Consider the following 21,622-nt stretch of genomic DNA (forward strand, 5'->3'; position numbering starts at 1 on the left):
CTATTCCAGCTACCTTTAGGGGCTATTCGCCTCACCACTGGGGCAATGCATTAAGCATCGGGAGGCTTTTCTGGGGAAGGAGAATTTTGGGTTTATCGACTGGATGGGAAGGTCAGGAGCCTCCTCGTGCTACAGGGATCCAGAAGCATCTTCAAGTTGAGCGGGGTTTAGCTAAACACTCGATGCTTCAGAGGATCACGTTGTGCACTCGTTATGAGAAACGCTCACTCAATAGAAAGAGCACCCTTCTCATCAGAGTTCGTTGTCAATACCGACATCCAAGTCAAAAGCCATTCATACAACGTACCTGAACTTCATAACCCGTCAGCTGCTGTCACACGCTCACCCTCTGATTTGACTGCCCCTGGATCTTGGCTTTTGACCTCTCCCCTCGTGTCCCATCCGTCCACCATCATATTCTGAAACGAGAGAATGTGGTCCGTCAAGAGATTGGCTATCCTCATTCTTCGAATACACTGAGGAGAGGGTAGAGCAATCAGCGGTGAGTGCTATCCTGATACACAGTCTAGGTGCTACTATACACAAGGCTACCAAACACCACTCGTGAGTCATAACTTAACCCTAGCCAGGATTCTGCGCTTTCCATAGTGATCGTCCAGGAAAAAGGAGTATCTACAACTAGGAACCTTGCCCCTCGAGAATGACATCTGTATATAAGGCCAGCTTCCAGCGACTACCCGAGGCTACAGCCACCTCAGGTCTACACGAGATATATCTCGACTCCTTTGAGGTGCTTGGGCACTGTGGTTGGCTAGGTCGTGTGATTAAATGTACCAAAGCCGTTCGATACTCGTCTCAGCCTCGCCGACGACCATAGCCATGACCGTTCGACACTACTCTACAACCTGGTCTAGGCCCATCATCATCTGTGATCTCGCCACAAGCCTGTCCTGGTGTACCGGGGAAACATGTCCCATCATGAATCCTACCCATGCAGACAGCCAATGTCTCTCTGACTGCATTATAGCCCAACGCCTTGCTATCCAAGCATTGTGCAAAAAGTGGAAGTGTAGAGCCAAGGACCGAAATCTCCGTACTATGCCATCAACCCAACCAAAACCACTTTTTGTACTCCCATCAACTCCCGCTTTGCATTTTCCCGTGAAGCGCTCTCAAATTCTCGAACTACGGCTGAAATCATCACTTTTCTTATCCGAGCATCGACTTTGTTGAATAGATCGCTGACAAGAGGTGTGCATGCACTCGAACTGCCCAGGATCTGTATCAGTCGCTGATAGGTGTCGATGAGAACGTCACATAACGTGGCAAAGACGGTGAAAAAGTCGGGGGAGAAGGGGAGGGGCGGCGTCTGGAGATATGTGTATGGCCCTTCATTGGTGAGTAATGTTGAGTTAGGCGCATCAAAGGGTCCTGGAGGGGGAAATGCTGAGGCACTGGCAAAATTGCCTGAGGCCAAGGGGACCGAAGGAGAAGGTGTGACAAGAGTCGTGGCATTGGAAGAGAAAGTCATCCCAGTGGCGGTGGTGTCTATAGAAGCATGTGGTACGTGATGATGACCACCTTCTGGCATGCTGGGGGGAGAAGAGGTAGGTGGCAGCATGGGGAGGCCAATCTCTGACACTGGTCCGCTGGATTTTCGTGGTCTTGCGATGGTACCAGATCTTTTAAACATTTGTGGGATGCGGGCTCGGCTCAGAGAACTCGCTGTACTTCCGTCAGGGGGATGTAATTGTTGGAACGATTCGAACTCTGCGAGGAGGGTGTTGAGACTTCTCAGATAGTCTTGTGCAACCGCGGTCATTGTGGCCGCCGTGCTTTGAGCATGTGGCTGTGGGTGCACATCTATAACAATAGGCAACGACATACCCAGGAGCATATAATTCATGGCTCGTCTTGACAATCTGGTCACTGTGTAGGATGGTAATTTGCAAATGTCGGCCTCGGTGAAACGGACCGTGTTGAACCAGAACGATCTTCCCTCATGGGCTTTCCGCAAATAATCCAGTGTTGCTATTCTTTTGGTAGTCATCTCTTGTATATGTGCGTGAAATGCAGATCCATTGGTGAGAGCGGCAGTGGCACTGCTGGAGAGCATCCCATTTGTGGCCAACGAGTATGCAATGTCCATTTCTGACGGAACCGCCTTGAATCCATCCGCAATTGTAGATGCAGGCTTGCCATTCAGCCCATTGCTAACAATGGTGTTGGGATCGCTAGGAGATTTCTGAAGAGGAGTTCGGGAAACCATATCGACGGCAATAGGGAACATGGTCTGAGAGGAAGCGCTCGAGGCGCCAGTCACATCACTATTGCGGGCAACGATGTCGGCCTTGATCGCATTGAGAGTGACGGGGGCAGCAGGAGCAGTGGTGGTACGGGGATAGCCTGGTCGAGGACGAGGGCGTGGTGGTGTCGAACCTGTGACAGAAAGAGTTGCATCGATGGACCCGTTGGATCCCAGAGGTTTATGCCTGCGAGAGGGAGATCTGGTGATTTTGGAGAGGAAGGCACTGGCACCGCCTCCTGAATTGGTCGAGCTGATGGAGCCGTCGCGCTGGGAAAGGGAAGTTTCGGTCATAGTATTCGCGCTGGCGGTGCCAGAGACTGAGTGGTACAAGTGGTAGTGGTTGGAGTGGCCCCAACTCTGAACTGCCAGTGGTCCCTGAATGGCCCGAATGTGCCTAGCCGGGTACTCTGCAGTGGGAGTGCAGTCAGACCGATAAAGTTCTCTGTGTGGACTGAGATGCACAATGTCTCTCGAAACTCTAACGACCAGGTTATCGTTCCTTGAGATCCTCGTGATGGGATGGAATAGGGATTGGGAGGAAAATGGTCGGGATGCCAACGCGACTAGTCGGAAGTTAGGGGGGTTCCTGCAGGTGTGATTACGACTTCACCAGGGGTTGAGGGGGGCGATGTCACGGCTTCCGGGCGCAACTGCGGCATCTTCCTTAACTAACCACGGGCGCCTGCGGGGGAGTTGGAAACAAGCGACCACTGAATTGGTGCCATCTGTTCAGGGGTCATCGCGGCTGTTTCGTATTCCTCGTCTTGGCGCTTCCCCTGCCCTTGCTTCTTCCAAGTCTGATAAGGAGCACAGGTACCTAGGTAGTTATCTGACTCGTAGTATTCATATTTGTACTTGAATATGAGTGACGACAACGTGCCCAAGTCTGGGGACTGGCCAGTAGACCCTCAAGATGAACAAGAAATTTTGAAAGAGCGCATCTGGGTCGATGGCTGTTTTGATTTCGCCCACCACGGTAGGCCAACTCCCAACACTATATGCCCCTGATCGAGGTAGGTAGAGAGCTGGTGAATCTAATGCTCAGAAATTCCAGGCCATGCGGGTGCCCTACTGCAAGCGCGTCAATTAGGGAAGGAGCTGTACGTAGGCATTCATTCCGACGAGGAGATCTTGGAGAACAAAGGCCCGACGGTCATGACTTTGTGTGAGCGGTGTGTTTCAATTTCTTCTTTACCACAGGCGGTCGTTCTTCTCTTCCATGGTGGTTGACTGATTTCCACAAAGAGAGGCTGCCGTTGACGCATGCCGTTGGTCAACCAAATCGATTCCCCATGCGCCCTATGTCACATCGTTGCCGTGGATATCGCACTATGGATGCTGGTACGTCGTCCATGGCGATGACATCACATCCGATGCCAGCGGCGAAGACTGCTACCGCTATGTCAAGGCTGCCCAGCGGTTTCTGGTCGTGAAAAGAACCCCAGGCATATCAACGACCGACTTGGTTGGTCGCATGTTGCTATGTACCAAGGGACACTTTATCCGCTCCCTAAGCGACGAATTGGCCGGCGTCTCTGACGGCAAATCCGACCCTGAGCGAGTCGCACAGGGCGCTGCCATGCTACAAAGGATCAAGGATTACGCGACAGACGAGACGGCCCTTCAGCCCGGTTCAGAAGTATGGACCTGGGGCCCACGTAGCCAGGCCAACACCGCCAACAAAACCCACGATTCGGGGTTCTTCGAGAAACTCGTCTCTGGCAATGGGCCCAAGCCCGGACAACGCATCGTCTATGTCGACGGTGGTTTCGATCTATTTTCATCCGGCCATATCGAATTTCTCAAGCGCGTAAACGAGGCAGAGAAAGGGGAGGCTTACATCGTGGCCGGTGTCCACAACGACGCCGTGATCAACCACTGGAAAGGCCTCAACTATCCCATCATGAATATTTTTGAGCGTGGTCTTTGTGTACTGCAATGCCGTTACGTTCACGCCATCATCTTTGGCGCCCCCTTCTCACCCTCGAAACCATATCTTGAAGCCATACCTCTAGGTCAAGTCAGTGCAGTTTACCACGGGCCCACCGCCTTCATGCCGTCGACATATGACCCCTACACAGATGCCAAGGACATGGGCATCCTGCGAGAGATAGAGCCTCATCCCTACGCAAACGTCAATGCGGGCGAGATTGTCCAGAGAATCATGAAGGGCCGTCAGGCCTTTGAAGAGCGTCAGAGGCGGAAGGGTGAAAAAGCCGTTGGGGAGGAGGCCACTCGTCAACGAGAGATCATGGAGCAAGAACAAGCCGCCATTGAGGAAGAAAGACGGGCTGCATTGAACTGAAGTCATCCTCGGGCTTCTCTTGGTTTCTTTTCACTTCACTTCGCATTTCTATTGCAACCTGTGCCCACAGGCATGGGCGGGACTACATATGTACAGAGTGTGTCCACCACGACTGCAAACTTCCAGGCATCGGGTTTTTTAAAGTAATCATTTTTATAGAATCCTCAAAGCCTCAAACAAAGCTCCGGCAGGGATAGCTGTGACGCAAAGTTAGCTCAACACCACCAAGAAATCCGTGAAAAAGGAGAGATGGGTGAATCCAAATCCCGCCACGTAAGAGAGATACATACTCTTCACCATAACTCGTATGACCCAACTCATATTTCTCCGCCTTGACACTCTTCGACCTGACCGCAACCGGTAAAGGCGGCAGCCCATCCGCAGCCAACACAGCGGCGCCCGAACCCTTCTCCGCCTCAAAGTAGGCCGCCAGGCCTTTCTGACCCTGCTCCTTGACGGTGACCAGCTGCTTGGACCCTTCCTCTCCGGCGAGCAGTTTCGGACTCGGCGCTGCGGCGCTCCCGATCGACAGCAGTCCGACCGCGTCGCCTTGTGTGACGGTGCTCAGGGTGGGATATGCGCGGCGCACGTCTCGCTTCCAGTACGGATTGTCGGCGATGTCGGCCGCGGGGATCGTCACGGCTTCATCGTACGCGAGCGGGTCGCCGCCTGCGGGCGGTGGGTTGCGGAAGTGTCGCACGGGGACACCGTTGCTGCGTTCTGGGTCGACGGCGAAGAGGCGGCGTACTCGCTCGTAGAGGCCTGTGCTTTGTTGCGTGTATTTCTGTTTGATGGGGAAGAGATCATTGGTCAGTCATTTGCCTTGGAAGCAGTAGTAGTAGCTGGAAGCTGGGGGTCTTCCTGTATAGTCGGCGCAGTGGTTGCAGGGCGGGTGGGTAGGTACCTTCGCGACGCTGACGACGTCCTTGATCGGTTTGGCGGCGGCCATGTTTGGCCTCAGGAGTTCTGGTGGTGTGTACGCTCTTGGTATGTGGATATGACTGTTGGGAAGAGGTCTTGAGCACCTCACATCGACATGGGTGTGGCAGTTGGTGTTTTATTGCACTGCAGCTTTAACGTACGTTCAGATTCCACCAGTCAATTGAGGGATGAGGTTGAGCTGCCCATTCGAAGAGATCCGAGTAAGTCTTGGCATTACGGAGAAGCAATTGATGGGGCGAGATACTTATATTCCACCGTAGAATAGCGATGTCTGAGAAATGGAAGACCGATTGTTCTTGAAATCCAAAAGGTTTGGTTAACCTCATCGCATGAGTCTGTTTAGAACTGAACTTTGACGCAGCTTAGTCCGGTATATCTGAGTTGGCACTCATGAAAGTCGTCCCCACTGACTGGTGAAGCATCACCAATCAAGCACTGCGTCCCCAATAATGCCACCATTTAATGTAAATCGACCCATGGACGTTCCAAAATAAGTACCGTATCAATCTGGAGTGTCATAATGATACAGATATCGAGAAAATCAAGGGTATATAATTCTGAAGATGTATTCAATGCTGCAAAAACCCTCCAGTCCTTGCCAAAGCCAATGATAGGGGTGAATCCTCCTCAAACCGTTTTGTACCGTATCAAGCAAGATAAAGGGGCTGCCGCCGAAACCCATCACCAATATGTGTAATGGCAAGGTCGATGGCACCTTTTTGCGTTGCAGTCGGATATGACGACCGTTGCAACAATTTCAACGGGATGACCAATTGCATTGTTGCAACCACGTTGATCTCTTGAAAGCCACCGTTCGGGCTCCGGCCAGAGGCTGACGAATTGAATGCACCTGTGGGTGTGACATCTCCCAGAGCATAGGCCGTCAGCCCTATGAGTTCGGCTGCAGTCATCTGTATAATAGTCCGATATTTCGAGAGATGCAAGTTTTGAGTCGATGAGGTTCGGCGCTGGTCTCCTCCTGGGGCAGCCTCTGACGAAATACTTTTTCTCAATTCAATCAAGGCTTCATAAAGCTTGACGCGAGCGCTGAGGAATCGGAGCCAATAAAGATAGATCCAGAAGCTGTAAAAATAGTAGACGGCATGCGAAGGGTAGAGAGCCCACATACTGCCAGCCTTTTCGGCTCGGATTGGCATAATGTCCCAGCCAGGCTCGTCTTTACTCCAGCCTTCCATACTGGCATCCAAGGCTTCCCCAAATTGAAGCAGCGTATTTCCGTCTGCTTTGATCCCATCCACCAATTCGGGCTTCTTTGCACTCCGTATAAGAAATTGTTTTATCTTTTCCAATAATCTCGCCACACGATGGAAGTAAGAGGTGGCTTTATTCGCTGTTTTTGAAGGCACAAATTCTTGTTCTTCATTGTAGACGTCGATCTCTAGATCATCGAAATCTTTAGAGGTTACCGAATTCAGAATGAAAAGACGCATTTGCTAACGATAGTAAGTTTTGAATATAGATAATAACGACACCATCAGATCTTACAATAGCTGCTTTGAAGACACGAAATATCTTCTCTGATCGAGGATGTGTAAATTGCACGAGACCTCGAAGCCTCAGCAGATTCATCGCCCCTTTGACATGGGATATGTGAGACTGCCATTCTTCTTCCTCAGTCAGGGAGCCTTCTGCGGTGCGACCATGTGTGAGGACAACGCTGATCATCTAGATTTGGCTTAGGAGTTGTACATAACATGCTGGCTTGGCGGGTTCCATACCTCATACAGCCCCAGTAGCCAGACTGCTACCACGGTCTCGTCTTGTATACTTGCCGCAGTGTCCCGGATTGTTGCGTTGGCCAATTTCAATGCATAGCCGTATTCTTTGCCGGTTTGAAGTCGGATATCTTTACCGCTATACTGATCGGCCAAGGTCATACGAGACACAGCCATTGCTGCTTGTTTAATACACGAGTAAGGTGTTGCATTCTGGAGCATATCTGGTAGGAAGTCCAGGACAGGGGCTGCATAGAGTCGTCCGGCCTGAAAACAAAATAAATTCAGAAAAAAGCATAGCGATTGGTGGTGTATATCATAGCGCGGTGGGGGTGAAATGGCACGGGATGTGGGAGCCTTTTTAAAAAACGGTTTGCTAGCAGTGGGCTCGACCTTGATCGTGTCGGACCGGCCGTCATGGGCACGTTGTTCTCTTGTTGTCGCAGCAGGATGATCGGGAGGGAGAACGGGCCCAGAAAGAATCGAAGGGCTATTCGACCCCTCTGGTGGACTGTTGGAGGATGTGCGTAATTGTAGTTGGACCTGGAAGGGATAACCTGGACAAGGTTTGCGTATTTGAGCGCATCTCTTGCAACCCGGCTTCCCTTCATCGCACTAGTGGAGAGTAAGTATGACAAGATCTGTTGGCGGAGATGGAGTTGATTACAGACCTTGATCTTGCGCTTTCGGCATAAGGCACAACCTGTGCTCGACCTGCCAATATTTCCCATAACACTGTGTAGATAGATATGAGAAAGTGAAGGATAGACGGATATACCAGGAACGATATAATAGTGGAGTCGGTTGACAGGAATAGATCTTACGTTTCAAAGGTTGTTTTATAATGAACCTCGGACAGAGATGTCAAGGGAATGGAACATGGTCGGATAGTAGTAGCTTAGGGATGGAATTGTAATAGTAATAGTCACACTCTCCAGGAGTCATGCTGTAGATGTTTGTCTGAAGAACTCGCGCCAGCAGGCCCCCAACTTGAACGTGCGAATACGATGTAACCAAAGATCACATTCGGTGGAAAAGCTTTCAGCTGGCAGAAGACTGTGATCGAGGCGCACGCAAAACTAGGGTAGCTGTGTCGGTTTTGTGGCCCCTTACCATGATACACTCACTAGACATTGGCTCCAAGCACATGTAGGGAGGCCATGAGAGTAGAAGTGGCTTATGGGAAGAGTTCAGAATCCAAAAACGGGGAAACTCCGTCATGTAAGTAAACAACCGACAGGGAGGTTAGACCGTTGAGAGTGATAATACGGAGCCATCGAGACGAGGGGAAGTTGAATCGGGGGACCCCTGGAACGAGCATCCCAAACCCTATTCCGGTCTCTGTGCCGTACTCCTTGGCGATCAGGAGGAGTCGCCCGGACGTACCTAAGGTGACCTTCCTCGTAAGTCCTAGGTCACTGTAAGGTGCCCCATAATCTGAAGGGAAATGGTGTGCCGAGGACAATACCTTGAACAACGTTAGTACGTTAGCTGTAGGATTGGTTAAAGCGGTCTCTATCTTCCGAATTCTCTGACCAACTGATGAGTCCCTACGAAGCGCGGCCATCTCGCAAAATACCTATACAGCTCTAGGCCGAGAACCGAGGAGGGACGGACACCTCATATGTTCAAATTGCATGGACGCCAAAAGTTCAGCCTTATGGACGGTGGTCTACTTAGCGTTAAGCTGGAGGAGCCTATAGGATGTGGTGGCCAAACCCCTCATTGAAGCCTGTAGTGCGCCGAGTGCCACTGCGCCGCACCTGACTTCGCATGCGCTAAAGTAACATTTCTGAGCCTGGGTCTCCAGGTGCCAATTCGGAGTACATACTCCAGACTCCATACTAGACCACGATTCACCACAGATCACATTCAATTCATTTGGCACCTATCCTTTGACCTTGCGCCCCCTTCGGTCGTGTTGTGATCCCAAGGGCATGCACAAGTGCTCATTGCGCAACACCTTCCTCAGCTCAGAGGCATGGCCTCAAGATTGGTTTTGGTCATCGGTGACCTCTTTATCCCAGACAGAGCCCCAGTAAGTCCACTGTCTACTCCGGCGCAATCAGAATGGTCATGTTGACATGATTTACAGGATCTGCCAGCAAAGGTTGGTGGTCTCTAGTCCTCCCCATCCGCTTCTCACACCCGATTGACGCTCTGTACCCTAGTTCCGCAAGCTCCTTTCTCCAGGAAAGATCGGTCAGATTATCTGCCTAGGCAACCTCACGGACAAAGAAACCTATGATTTCCTACGGCAGACAGCACCAGACCTACACATTGTCAAGGGTGATTTCGATACAGATGCCACCAATCTAGCCCTATCAAAAGTAGTCCAACATGGTGGACTTCGCTTTGGTTTCACACATGGTCATACAATAATACCCCAGGGTGACGCTGATGCATTGCTCATCGCCGCCCGCCAGATGGACGTCGATGTTTTGCTTTGGGGTGGAACGCACAAATTCGAAGCATATGAGCTGGAAGGGAAATTCTTCGTCAATCCAGGGAGTGCTACAGGAGCCTTTACCTCCAATTGGACCACTATTGATGAGGAACCGGTTCCAAGCTTTTGCCTTATGGATGTATGCCGCAGGAAATCCCTTTGATCATAACGCAGCTCGCTTACATTTTCTCACAGATCCAAGGTGATGTACTTGTACTATATGTTTATCAATTACGGACCGATGCGAATGGGAACGAAAACGTCGCGGTGGAAAAGGTGTCATTCAGAAAACCCGCTCCAGCTGAAGAGGCATCCTAGACGTCTCACATTCAGTGCATTTACTTCACGTCTAAACCTGACGTCGGCAACCATCAATCCTCACACGAAGGAAATTGCAGTCTTCGACCATGTCCAGCCGAATATCCCTCAGAGGCCATTCCATTCAACTCAAGGCATATATCCAGAGCTTTTATACTCAAGGCATCTTCGGAGTATACCGGGACCTACCTTATACGGCACGAAGCAGCTTGAGCTGCACATCTCTTGTGACATCTGGAGGACATCTCCGCAACACGAGTTGTTCTTTACACCTCGATTCTCTGTCTAATAGATATGGATTGTGGCTATGCTCCGAAGCGAACAAGCTCTTAGAGGAGACTGTCCATTAATTCATAGACTCACGAAAGACTGCAAGTCGCTTGGAGGTTGTCCGGCTCATTTTCATACATTCATGCCCTCAGTGAGATGGCCACTTCCACGGTCTTGACCCAACGTAGACGAGCTTCAGGCACATCATCCTTATCATACATGGGTCTCGTGGATTTCTTTCTCCTTTTGCGCTTCCTACTCTCCCGAACTGGCTGGCTCTCCTCTGCTGTCATCATCAGCACGTCCTCACTCTCCCTCTGAACCTCCGTGGCCGAATTTTGTGGCACCGTGCTCGTAGTGATATCACCCAGTAGCTCCAAAGTGGTCTCACCACACTCGACCTCTGAAGACTCATTGTCCTCGAGCGCATCGCCCTCCTTTTGCGCATCGTCTCTCACCTCCTGATCAACCTCCACCTCCACAATATCATCCACAACACTAACACTCCCCGTCCTCACCACGACATCGCACAGCACCTCTTTCTCTTTACTGCGGAACCACTCAGCGACATGCAACGCCTGCTCCATCGCCCGGCCACTGGCCTTGACCAGCACTTCCTCCCGCTCACGCCTCAACACCTCATTGACCTTCGCGACGCCCTGCGCCACGCCTCTCTCCCCTCCATCTCTTGCCACTGACCGTGGCTTCCCGCCCCTGGTACCACCCCCGATCGCCGCCTGCACGGCCCGCCGCTCGATCTCCCGCAGGATCTTCTTGACGCGCTTCACGGCCGCCATCACCGGCGTGTGCCGCGACACGTACACGCATTTCGGCACGTGCGCGCCCGCGTGGATGTCTGCGATCGGGGCGTGGTTGATGGGCCGTCGTTGGATCGTCGTGGATGGTGGGAGACGGTTAAGGTCGTGGTTCTTCTTCTCGTGCCGCAATGATGCCAGTTCTTTCTGGATGTTGAAGGCCGTTGCCGGTGTCGTTGCGGCGGTGGAGGGAGCGGGCGCTGCCACCACTGGTGTGGGCGCGGACATGGTGGGTAGGGTTGATGACTTGTGCTTCTTTGGCGGTCGGCGGGGATGGAGTGTGTGACTAGACGCTTAGACCGGTAGGTATTTCTTCATTCTCTCCGGTCCTCGAACCCTCAAAGCCTCGGAACAGAGACGGCAGTGTACAAGTTTTAATCTGCGTGACTCTCGTGTCTGAGGCTCCGCAGCTGATGCAGAATGTCGGGACGATCACCTAAATTTCACGGTGGATTATTAGATGCCAAAGTGCAGCTTATACGGCAGACTATTACGTCAGCATCATAGCCTCGTCTCAAGTGTCCTTTCTCGTTACCTAATCTCTTCAATTTCACGTCAAACATGTACGAAGTACTAGGTAGTACTTGAGCAATCGCAAAACGAAGGCAGTGATCTGCGGAAAGATGGCACTGGAGCCAACTCAGTGAAAATTAATCGTTTCCTCCACTGCGATCCCTGTACTTCATCCCTGCCACATGGAACCAATAGCAAATCTCTCCGGGTATCAGGGACGTCGGAGCAAAGACACTCCACGATTCGGATAGCCCGAGTGCACGCCCCTGACAATTTTTGGGTGAGCAGGCCTCCAAAGTATGACAGGGCTGTGAGTCCTGACGCTGTCTATGGTCGCCTTAGGGACATAGGCTTTGAATCGATTTATTTGTGTTCAGAGCAGTACTTCCTATCCCTACTGCTGCCTCTCGAGCCCGAAGGGGAACGAACCTTGGGCGAAAGAAGACTGGTAAGTACTAGTATATTATGGGACCTCGTTGACCTTTCGTTTGCACAGCACTACAAAGCACGTAGTACTAGTACTCCTATTATGGGTGGACCCTTTCATATGTCCTCCATAGTAAGTAGTTGTGCATGTACTGTGTAGACATTAAGTGGACGAGGCCAGCAGACTTTCCCACTTCCGGACCAAGTCTACAAGGCGCGCCAACCAAAAGTCCAAAGTATCATAATACTACCCACTTGGTAGTGTTTTGTTCTGCTGTTCACTCCGGAAGCCGAGCAGGGATGGGCGTATTCGCCGGACTACCTTTTCTTGGAGCTGAACACTACAAGTACTCCTACTCCTACTTTGGATATATGTATTGTAGATAGCACACTAGATATAAATACTTCGGTTCCCCCAGCTTCGTCGAAAAGAGGTTCCCATCCAACAGCTCATTGCGCCCAGCGTAACCAAGACCAACAATTGCTTCAACTTACCTACGTAGTCCAGTATCAGTACCAAATCGGAGAAAGTCAATATGGCTCCCACTCGTGCCCAATTGATCGAAACCGCCACAACCCTCGTCAAGGCATTCGAAACACTCGAGGTCGAAGACGTATTGGCCAAACGCAGTGCCAAATCGATACAGCAACTGTTGCCCGAGTCTCTCGGTCGTGGACCTCGTGACCGCGAATCCTTTGGTCAATACATCGGTGGCATCAAGCAACTGATCCCCAATGGATTCCGAGTCACCTTCAACAAGGAACCCATTGTCGACGAGGCGGCCCGTAAAGTGGTCATCTTTGCAAAGACAGCAGCCGACACAATCGCGGGGCCATATCATAACGAATATGTCTTCATCATCCATATGAATGAGGAGGGAACCCTGGCTGACAGGGTCGAAGAGTTTCTCGACAGCTGGTTGGTGAAGGAGTTGGAGTCGAAAATGGATGCTATGAAGAAGCAGATTCCAAACTGAGTGATATAGCTGGGAAATTTTTGTGTACTTGGCAAACAGCTCCACTAAGTACTTAGTAGTACTGATAGCCTCCACAACCTGACTACGGTATGTAGTGCAACACTCGTCAGGTACGACGAATCAGCACTGTCTTTCTTCGTTCGAACCAGTCCAACGGGATAATGTAGCAAACAGCACGTATACTACCATATGGAAGTGGTGGCTTCATGCTCGCGATACCGTGCTTGGTGATGGAACACAAATCAAGTGTAATTATAGTTACTGCTGTCGGTTTTCAAGTATTCCAAGCCACAGAATCCCACAACCATGTCTGTCCAACAGTGTTCATCATGTCAAAATCAGTCCCGACAAGACCATTTTCACTGCCACTGACTGATTCGACAAATGCACTTTCAGGATTGTACTGTTCGGGATTCCAAGACTCATCCATCCCAATCTCGGGTTGTGTTTGAACAATGTCCGGTGTTCCGACAATCGATGCCGGGAACATTGCTGCGTAGGTCAGTATTCCTACCCCTCGTAGATCTCAGAAAATATTTGAAAGGACCGCCAAAGACATACCTTGCTGTAATGTATACAGTCCATTATTAAAGTCCAGATCTTCGAGTCCAGACAAGTCGAAGTTGGCTGGATTTGTAGGATCAATCACCGGATCAGTTATTCCTGGCTGTTGAGTATCAGGAAATTGAGGCTGCATATCGATCAGAGGGTGTATCTGAGCAGGCGGAGGGTCGGCGGGTTTGGGTATGGGATCAATCGGTCGCGAATCCTGTGCTTTCACGGTGTTTGTGGTGGTGGCAGCCGCAGCAACGTTTTCGAAGACCTCGGATCCTGACAATATCACGTCAACCTCCTTGTCTCCAACCAGACGTACAAGATCCTTCAGAACTTTGTTCGTTTGCGCAGATAGAAGGACTCGACCGGCTAAGAAGCGAGAAAGCACCATTATGCGCGCTACCGCCTGTTTAGCAACCTGTGCTTGCGATGAAAGTGGACGCGATAATGCGATGACGCATAATACCATCCCTGCTGTAAATAAGTTAATTCCCAGGAATGCAGCTGCATGACTCTCTCGAGCAGACCGAAGACATTGCTGGTATCTCCCCAGATTTGATGATCGTATCGCAGACTCCCAGCAATGATCTCGACTTGAAAGAAGGACTTGGTGAACATTTCTCGAGTACGGCGAGGATGACCGCCTTCCTGCCCGCAGATTCAACTGGCCATCGGACCTGGTGATTTTGTTTTCTTTGAAGTCCTGCAGATCTTGGGATAGAAGTGGGCGATGTAGTAAGATCTGAACGTTATCATATGCGACCTGCAATGCAAGAGCTTGCAATACGAATGGTCGTGTCTCAGGAGTCACTGGTATGTCTGGTGTTGGACAAAGCTCTTCCAGTTTTAATTCAGGCGGTAAGCTGTTGTGAAAGTTGACGAGCTCTTCATGAATTCGAGACACTTTAGCGGCCAGTCCAATGACGTTTGTGTTTCGATGGAAGTACAAATCGCCGATAATGGACGAGGATATTTGGTAGAACTTAATCTTATATTTCAAATAAGAGAATGTTGTCACAGATTCGACGTCACCGTTCGGCATTGTTGCCATAGATTTGAAACGAGGGTGCTGAAAGGTTTTGTCGCCTATGACCTCAGGTATTTTTACCTCGATGTCTTCAAGAGGGATTCCACAAGGCTTTCCGAAGATTGTTGCCGCAAAGCTGTATGTAGAAATCAGTACACCTTAGCCATTATCGAACGAGGACAAACGCACCGATCGAAAACAAATAATGCCCAAAAGGTTCTTCTCCGCTCTTCTTTAGCCACGTCTGAAAGCCCACGCCAGGAAGACTCATTGTGTAAGTTCATCAATTGTGCACACTTAAGTCCAGAGCCGAGCATCACAAATGCAAGGTTTGGCTTTCCGTGATAGCTGTGAAAGCTTCCCAGCAGGACACAGACCTGAATCGATTCGATCCCAGCGGCATCATACATGTCGTTCAAGTTGCTCTCGACATTCTGCAAAGCTTCTTTCCGAAACGAAAGCAAGTCGAAAGAGGGAAACTTTTGACGGATTTCATCCTCCGCTGCATAATGTGCTCCGAGGCAGATGAGAAGCAGGATCACCCGAGCCCGATTTAGTCCTGAGCGGGGACAACTTCGAGAAGTCATTAGCCTGTCGTAGGTCGACCGGAGACTCGGTTCATGAAAAATGGTCATGAACCAGTGTACAGCGTCGATATATTTGTCGAGCAGATAGTCAGTCACCACTTTTGGCGGCAATGTGATGCCCAGGAGCTGATCCAGGGGCAAGTGTTCTTGCTGCCTGCCTCTTGAATGTCTGACTTCGACGCGACCACCGGGCAGCGCTGATGTGGAACTTTCAAGTACCGTCTCGGGACTAAAATCGTCGATTATCTATGCCAACATCAGTCTAGGGTGCGGAAGTGTGACAAAGCAAGGCACATATCTTCCACTGACCTGGTGAGTCAGCCCGACGGCCGAAGTACGCTCATCAAACGCCTGAAGACGACTTGCAATTGAGGATGCCGACTGCCGGCTCATGGAGGCTTTCCTCTGCACGACTTGTGACGTTCGACCTCCTATGGGGCTCTCTTTATCACCCGAGTTGTCGCCGGGCGAGTTTTTGATACTTGCCACCCCAAGATTTGGGGCAAAGTGATCTGGCTGAGTGGGTTGAGAAACTTGAAGCGCCACATCCTCATTGTGCACACTTCCACCGCGGAAGATTTTTTTCCGACTGCGGTCGCTTGGTTCCATCATTAGAACCGTCAACTTTGAGTCTGATGCACAAGAAACATACCTTTCGGCGGATTCAGAGACACACTCCGCATCAGAACGAAGACACAGCGAGCAGGGTCGCTCTTGATCACACTACCCACGAAACTTTAGAAAACAGCACCAAGATCCGGCAGGATTCAAAATCACCCTTAATTTTTGTCGTCTACATCGTAGACATGCTGACTGAACTCGAGGTCGTCGTTTAGCTCTTTGCGGGTTGACCTCATGATGCGACCACTGGATGTTCATCCTGAGTTAGTTGGCGGTGCCCATCGCAATGGGTCGTCGTGCACACGAGAGAGGGGGCACAGAATTGGTGTGCCGCGTCTGAATCAAGAAGGCTCCTCCACCTTGCGAGGCAACAATTATACGTTCTTCCAGCAGTATTAGGATTATGTCATCGTCATCTTGCGACCGGATAAGCAAGCACCATGTACTCGTATATTGATTGCGCTTTGAACGAAAAGTTAACAGGAGTCAGCCACCAATGGTGGTGCTTGAGGTTTCCATGGTCCGGCGATTGGCAAAGCGGGTGATGTTCGGTTCCGGGGTTGAATTAGATCTTTACCTCGGGAAAGAGCGGGTTCGAGGAACAAATTGAAACTGAGGTGGCTGCAAGGCTGAAAGTCATACAATTCATTTTTGACTGCTTAATACTGTGACTACCTAGTTTAGTAATGAATGGACTCCTAGACCACCCACCGTGAGTCTCCGAAACTAAATCAAGTACTTTAGTATTGTGAATACTCGTAGACTCTTCATCTCTTGCTCATGTATGCTAGGTGAAGCCTATCAACGATAAGACCACAATACCTCGTGTCATTACTTAGTACTTATATCCCTCGCGCTGACGACCCTGTAATAGGTATATATGCCACGTTCATCCATGCTCGGTTCATACTGCTGCTACTCTGACTGGAAAAAATCCACAATCGCCTGTGCACCCTTAGGGCCCAAGCCTCTGGGAGGATAACAAAGGAAAAGCGGATCATCCAGAGTGTTGAACTTTGACCTAAACCCTGTCTTTTGGTCCAGACTGAACTTGGCTGATAGGGTCTGGTATACCGAATTCAATAACGTGGACTTCGCCTTACCAAGGTTGTTCCCAGTCGTGAGTTTGCTCGTAGCTCCAGCGCCGAAAGTGCAGGTCTTGTTCCCAGCATCAGCGGCGCTTTTGAGAGCGGTGAAGACAGTGAGCTCAATGGATCCGTTCGTGCTCTGCGGAAAGTCAAGAGCCCATTTCACCTGGATACCCCATCTAGGTGCCAACTGAGCGAGGACAACCAACGAATGTACCCGGCTTTCGCGATCCTCTGTGACGAAGTATTGGCGATGCTCAGTGTCGATGAAGGGAGTAATCTCGCTAAGATGAACCTGTGCCCCTTCTCTGTTCTTTTTCCATTCTTCGATACGATCTTTACATCGCCTTTGAACATCATCTGGTACTTTGCTCCCATAGTCAGTCACTTGTAGTCCCTCTTTCCGTGCATGTCGGATTTTCCGGTCAACATCACTGCTGATGTCCAGATGTTCGTTGTTTGCCAAGTTAACGCGCTGCTCCGCAACGTTTGAGAAGCTCTTCCAACCTAGGCGGTCAGCTAAAACGTCCTCCACATCCTTGCCCACTAGTATAAACAGCGGCCTGAGTTTGGTTTCATGACGCAGCCACTTTAAAAAGGCGGTGATGACATCTTCAAACTGTCGTGGATCGCAAAGGGGGTTTCCCGCACATATAGCTCGATCCTTTGTCGGTACATAGGATATTGCAGCACCAGTCTTCTCATCGCGCCAGATCTTGTATCTTTGATCCATCCAAGACGTGTTGGTTGCATCACCGTAATTGGCAATTAGATTTTGTAATGCAGGTAGATGACCCTTCGTCCTTTGTAAGGTACCATCCTCTGGGTGACGCAGGGCTGAGCTTGATTTGGCCTGTGGAAAGCTTTTCGGATCTCGAGGGAACAGCGTCGCATACCGCAGGTTCCCTAGATCCAGAATCAGTGATACCAGTCGTTCAAGTCCAATGCCAGCTCCAGCATGAGGAGGTGCGACCCATTCAAACCCCTCAATGTATTCTTTGAGCGATTCTGTATCCATATCCGATTCTTCCATACGTTGTGCTAATATCTGATAATCGTGCACACGTTGACCGCCTGACAATATTTCTTGTCCCCGTACCATGAAATCAAATGAGTTCGTAAACTTATCATTCTTCGGATCCAGCATTGTATAAAATGGTCGTGCAGCCGTGGGAAATTTATCCAAGATATAGTAATCGGTCTTGTACTTGTCTTTTACAAGTTCCCCAAGATGTCTTTCTCCCTTTGTTGGCAGGTCCTCGTGTTCCGATTGCTGATCACCACTTTCATTTCTCCATCCTGAATCATTCAGCATTTGAACTCCTTCGGCAAAACTTATTCTTGGCGTTTGAGGCAACCATATCAAGTCGTCATGAGGAAAATGGTGCTTGAGAGTGGCAATATTATCACGATGTCGGTCGTAGATAGCCTTGAAGACCTCTTTCAAAGTTGCATCTATCAACCACATAGCCTCATGGTAATGATGGTCGATGGTCATTTCCAAATCCAAACCTGTATATTCAGTCATGTGTCTTGGGGTATTGGAGTTCTCTAGATCATAGTTAATGAAGGCGGGCAAAGGACGGAACAAGACGAAAGACATACCAGCCCTAAAAACAGGTCCAATCTCGTAGACTCTTTCCATGTCAGCCGATATACACATTTGCTTAGCCAGCTGGGGACTTTGAGCAAGAAAAGCAGGGCGACCAAAATAATTGAGCTTGAAGACATCAGCACCACCTTCTGTTGCGCCTCCTTGCAGTTTCGGAGTGTGGATCTCCAGAAATCCGCGCTCCTCGAGGAAAGTCCGGAAAGTCTTGCAGACCTCGGATTGAATTCGGAAGATTGCTTGTGATGTCGGAGTCCTCAAATCTAATATCCTGTTACTCAATCGAACTCGATCTGACAGTGCATGGCCGTCAGTGGCAGCCTCTGCCTCATAAACTGAGAAGGGCACTGGTGCTGTTCTCGCTGACACCACATGAAGTTGCTGGATCAGAAGTTCCACATCATTTGTACTTGCTCCATGCACTTTCTTGTCGGGTTGTTTGATTTTTGCTTGTACAATAACGACCGAACCAGGCCTGATATGTTGAGCCCACCTTACCATGCTTTCGGAGATTCCGTCCTCCTGGGCACTGATAACTCCTTGAATGGTTGTAATCTGCTGACGGAAGACTATGAAAGCCATTGCTGCACTCATGTGGCGCACCACATGTATTCGAGCACGGAATGAGACTTCTCTCCCAAGCATCCCCGGCTTGACATCGACCAAGCGTGTCCAGGTGACCTTCTGGCCGGGATCAAAGGCATCATCTTGCGACTGCATCAGTGGTAGTTGACCATAGTGACACTTTATTTCTGGGGGATCGTCGTTGTGTAAGAAATCGTCCAAGGCTTTCCCTGGCTGGCTATGGAGGCCATCTTGCTCGTCGTCCTCGCTGCTCGACCAATCGTCAACCTCACCATGAATTACCCGTGCAACATCATCCTCAGAACCGCCCCGCGACTCCTCATGATCGTGGCGATCCAGCTTTGAGCTAATATCATCCTTGTGATGCAGAATCCGGACGCGTAAGTTTGAGAGCGCTGATTTTACCTTTGACATTGTGATGGAATGAAGACTGGAAATCGAAGGGAGGAATTGCGAAAACCAGGCGAGGACAAATGGTCATACTTACAGCACTGATGAAATTAAGGAGACACTCGCGGGAAAGAATGCCGGTCCGACGCGGACCATGCGTGTACCTGAGTAAGAGTGGGAGATGTAGCATCGAAGGATCACAATTTGTGCTTTGACGTCAGAAGCTGCAATCCCGGGAAGAATATCCTCAACAGCGAGCCTGCTTGATCGAAGAAAATATCTGGAACCAGGGAGACTAGTGCCATAACTTTTGTAACATCATTGCCAATTCCAAGCAAGCAAGCAAGGTTGCTTGTCTGGCTTTGTCGGGATGTTTACTATTGGATGCAGGCTTGGTTTCACACAAACTCCAGAGTTGAGGTAGCAATTCCGACATGGATCTGCATGACGACACAAAGTCCGTGTTGCCAGCATCATTTCCAGTAAGTTGTTTAGATAGTGATGAATCTAGTTGAGATATCCAGAGAAACGGAGTCAATGTGAAGCTCGGTAACAATTGTTTTTCAATTACATCGGTACCTAGGTAGTCGCCCTTGTAAATAATGGCACTGAAATCGAACCTCAGGTACGGAGTCGAAGGCGAGAGGAAAGCGCCACAACCGTCTTAGTACTTGCCTCGGCAAACTTGCATTGTTCCCGTGTGCCTGGAACTTTTTTTTTGGTATCTGGAGGTTGTCCGTAGGAAGTTAACCTCGCACCACTCGGACTTATTAAACAGTGCTTGAGACCAATCCTTCCCCTGTTCCTCGAGATAAATCTCGAATCATGGCAAAAACAAAGTCGAAAAGCCACTCCAAGAATGGGAAAAACAAAGATATTCTCCGTTCTACCACTTCTTCAGTGGTCAAGTCTCCAAAACTCCAAAAATCTGAACGGCCGATCGAAGACCTCCTGACAGAGGCGACCTCTCTGTTCGAACAGTCACAGCCTGAACTCGCACTACCCCTTGCCGAAGAAGCCCTCCGAAGACTGGAGGTCGAACGACAGCAGCGAAAGCGACAAGAAAACAATACACAGGACGAGATTGACACCCTCCTCCAAAATGCAGCACAAGGCAAACCTACACTTCCGACCGCCCTGAGTCTAGAAGGAGAGATTCAAATGGCACTGGGCGAAGTTGAATCTGCCCGCACCTCTTTTCTCCGTGCCACGGTGATTGACCCAGACGGTGCTCTTGTCTCCGCGGAGCCTTATCTCTGGCTTGCACAGTTGAGTGAAGGAGGTGGGCAAGAATCTATATCCTACTTCACCAAGGCGATCGAGGTGTTACGCAACGAAATTGACGTCCTTGAGGACATTTCCGACGACGACGACGACGACGTGGTGCAAGTCTTGGTTGAAAAGCGTTCCAAACTCGCCAACGCGCTGGCTGCCATGACCGAAGTTTACATGACCGATTTGTCCTGGGAGCCGGACGCAGAGCAGCGCTGTGAAAGCTACATCACAGAGGCGGTTGCCATATGCCCCGATTCACTGAGCGCGGGTGTGCTACAGACGTTGGCAAGCGTCCGTATTAGCCAAGAGAGACTTGACGATGCCCGTCAGGCACTCAGGCGAAGTATGGAGATCTGGAAAGACATCCCGTTCGAGGTACAGAGTGAAATGCGACCTGACTTCGCAACAAGAATCAGTCTCAGTCGACTGCTCATGGAGGTCGAGGCAGAAGCGGAAGCGTTCGGAGTGCTGCAAGGCTTGATCCGTGAAGATGATCAGAGTGTTGAGTCATGGTACCTCGGTGGATGGTGCCAAGTACTGGTTGCGCAAAAGGTATTGGGTGACGAGGAAGCACGGAAGAAGAGTCAGGAGCAAGCAAAAACATGGCTGGATAACTGTCTACGATTGTTCCGTATCCAGCAGTACGAGGATGATCGGCTACGAGAGCATGCCCTAGAACTGACCCAGCAGCTGAACCAAGCACTCGGTATTGAAGATCAAATGGACGACGATGACAATGCCTGGGAAGATGAAGAAGATGACGGAGAAAGTGACGGAGATGAAGATCTGGAGGTCGAAGCCAACGAACATGATGACAAAGACGTGGAAATGACTTAATCAACATAGAGCCAAACATTACTATTGCTAA

General features: G+C 50.1%; 10 protein-coding genes across 10 annotated transcripts; 4 read left to right on the forward strand and 6 right to left on the reverse strand.

Moving 5' to 3' along the window:
• Positions 1 to 1,057: 1,057 nt before the first annotated feature.
• On the reverse strand, positions 1,058 to 2,560 carry LTR84_001494 (uncharacterized protein; the record flags this gene model as incomplete). The annotated part of the gene is made up of 1 exon (XM_064845118.1): positions 1,058 to 2,560. The coding sequence occupies one exon, from the start codon at positions 2,558 to 2,560 to the stop codon at positions 1,058 to 1,060; it is 1,503 nt and encodes a 500-aa protein (XP_064707376.1).
• A 570-nt stretch (positions 2,561 to 3,130) lies between these two features.
• On the forward strand, positions 3,131 to 4,574 carry LTR84_001495 (uncharacterized protein; the record flags this gene model as incomplete). The annotated part of the gene is made up of 3 exons (XM_064845119.1): positions 3,131 to 3,245; positions 3,324 to 3,441; positions 3,515 to 4,574. 3 exons carry the CDS (start codon positions 3,131 to 3,133, stop codon positions 4,572 to 4,574), a joined length of 1,293 nt encoding a protein of 430 aa, XP_064707377.1.
• Positions 4,575 to 4,746: 172 nt separating this feature from the next.
• Positions 4,747 to 5,523, reverse strand: LTR84_001496 (uncharacterized protein; the record flags this gene model as incomplete). Its single annotated transcript, XM_064845120.1, has 3 exons — positions 4,747 to 4,771; positions 4,865 to 5,358; positions 5,479 to 5,523. 3 exons carry the CDS (start codon positions 5,521 to 5,523, stop codon positions 4,747 to 4,749), a joined length of 564 nt encoding a protein of 187 aa, XP_064707378.1.
• A 640-nt stretch (positions 5,524 to 6,163) lies between these two features.
• Positions 6,164 to 7,429, reverse strand: LTR84_001497 (uncharacterized protein; the record flags this gene model as incomplete). The annotated part of the gene is made up of 3 exons (XM_064845121.1): positions 6,164 to 6,970; positions 7,023 to 7,202; positions 7,256 to 7,429. The coding sequence occupies 3 exons, from the start codon at positions 7,427 to 7,429 to the stop codon at positions 6,164 to 6,166; spliced, it is 1,161 nt and encodes a 386-aa protein (XP_064707379.1).
• A 1,804-nt stretch (positions 7,430 to 9,233) lies between these two features.
• Positions 9,234 to 10,016, forward strand: LTR84_001498 (uncharacterized protein; the record flags this gene model as incomplete). The annotated part of the gene is made up of 4 exons (XM_064845122.1): positions 9,234 to 9,290; positions 9,348 to 9,362; positions 9,424 to 9,837; positions 9,894 to 10,016. The coding sequence occupies 4 exons, from the start codon at positions 9,234 to 9,236 to the stop codon at positions 10,014 to 10,016; spliced, it is 609 nt and encodes a 202-aa protein (XP_064707380.1).
• Positions 10,017 to 10,426: 410 nt separating this feature from the next.
• Positions 10,427 to 11,329, reverse strand: LTR84_001499 (uncharacterized protein; the record flags this gene model as incomplete). Its single annotated transcript, XM_064845123.1, has 1 exon — positions 10,427 to 11,329. The coding sequence occupies one exon, from the start codon at positions 11,327 to 11,329 to the stop codon at positions 10,427 to 10,429; it is 903 nt and encodes a 300-aa protein (XP_064707381.1).
• A 1,247-nt stretch (positions 11,330 to 12,576) lies between these two features.
• On the forward strand, positions 12,577 to 13,017 carry LTR84_001500 (uncharacterized protein; the record flags this gene model as incomplete). Its single annotated transcript, XM_064845124.1, has 1 exon — positions 12,577 to 13,017. The coding sequence occupies one exon, from the start codon at positions 12,577 to 12,579 to the stop codon at positions 13,015 to 13,017; it is 441 nt and encodes a 146-aa protein (XP_064707382.1).
• A 274-nt stretch (positions 13,018 to 13,291) lies between these two features.
• LTR84_001501 (uncharacterized protein) lies at positions 13,292 to 15,795 on the reverse strand (the record flags this gene model as incomplete). The annotated part of the gene is made up of 4 exons (XM_064845125.1): positions 13,292 to 13,527; positions 13,579 to 14,735; positions 14,789 to 15,432; positions 15,496 to 15,795. 4 exons carry the CDS (start codon positions 15,793 to 15,795, stop codon positions 13,292 to 13,294), a joined length of 2,337 nt encoding a protein of 778 aa, XP_064707383.1.
• Positions 15,796 to 16,722: 927 nt separating this feature from the next.
• Positions 16,723 to 19,503, reverse strand: LTR84_001502 (uncharacterized protein; the record flags this gene model as incomplete). Its single annotated transcript, XM_064845126.1, has 1 exon — positions 16,723 to 19,503. One exon carries the CDS (start codon positions 19,501 to 19,503, stop codon positions 16,723 to 16,725), a length of 2,781 nt encoding a protein of 926 aa, XP_064707384.1.
• An 801-nt stretch (positions 19,504 to 20,304) lies between these two features.
• LTR84_001503 (uncharacterized protein) lies at positions 20,305 to 21,591 on the forward strand (the record flags this gene model as incomplete). Its single annotated transcript, XM_064845127.1, has 1 exon — positions 20,305 to 21,591. The coding sequence occupies one exon, from the start codon at positions 20,305 to 20,307 to the stop codon at positions 21,589 to 21,591; it is 1,287 nt and encodes a 428-aa protein (XP_064707385.1).
• Between the last annotated feature and the right edge of the window lie 31 nt (positions 21,592 to 21,622).

Source organism: Exophiala bonariae (genome assembly GCF_035927105.1).
Source record: "Exophiala bonariae strain CCFEE 5792 chromosome Unknown scaffold_10, whole genome shotgun sequence".
NCBI classification, from domain to species: domain Eukaryota; kingdom Fungi; phylum Ascomycota; class Eurotiomycetes; order Chaetothyriales; family Herpotrichiellaceae; genus Exophiala; species Exophiala bonariae.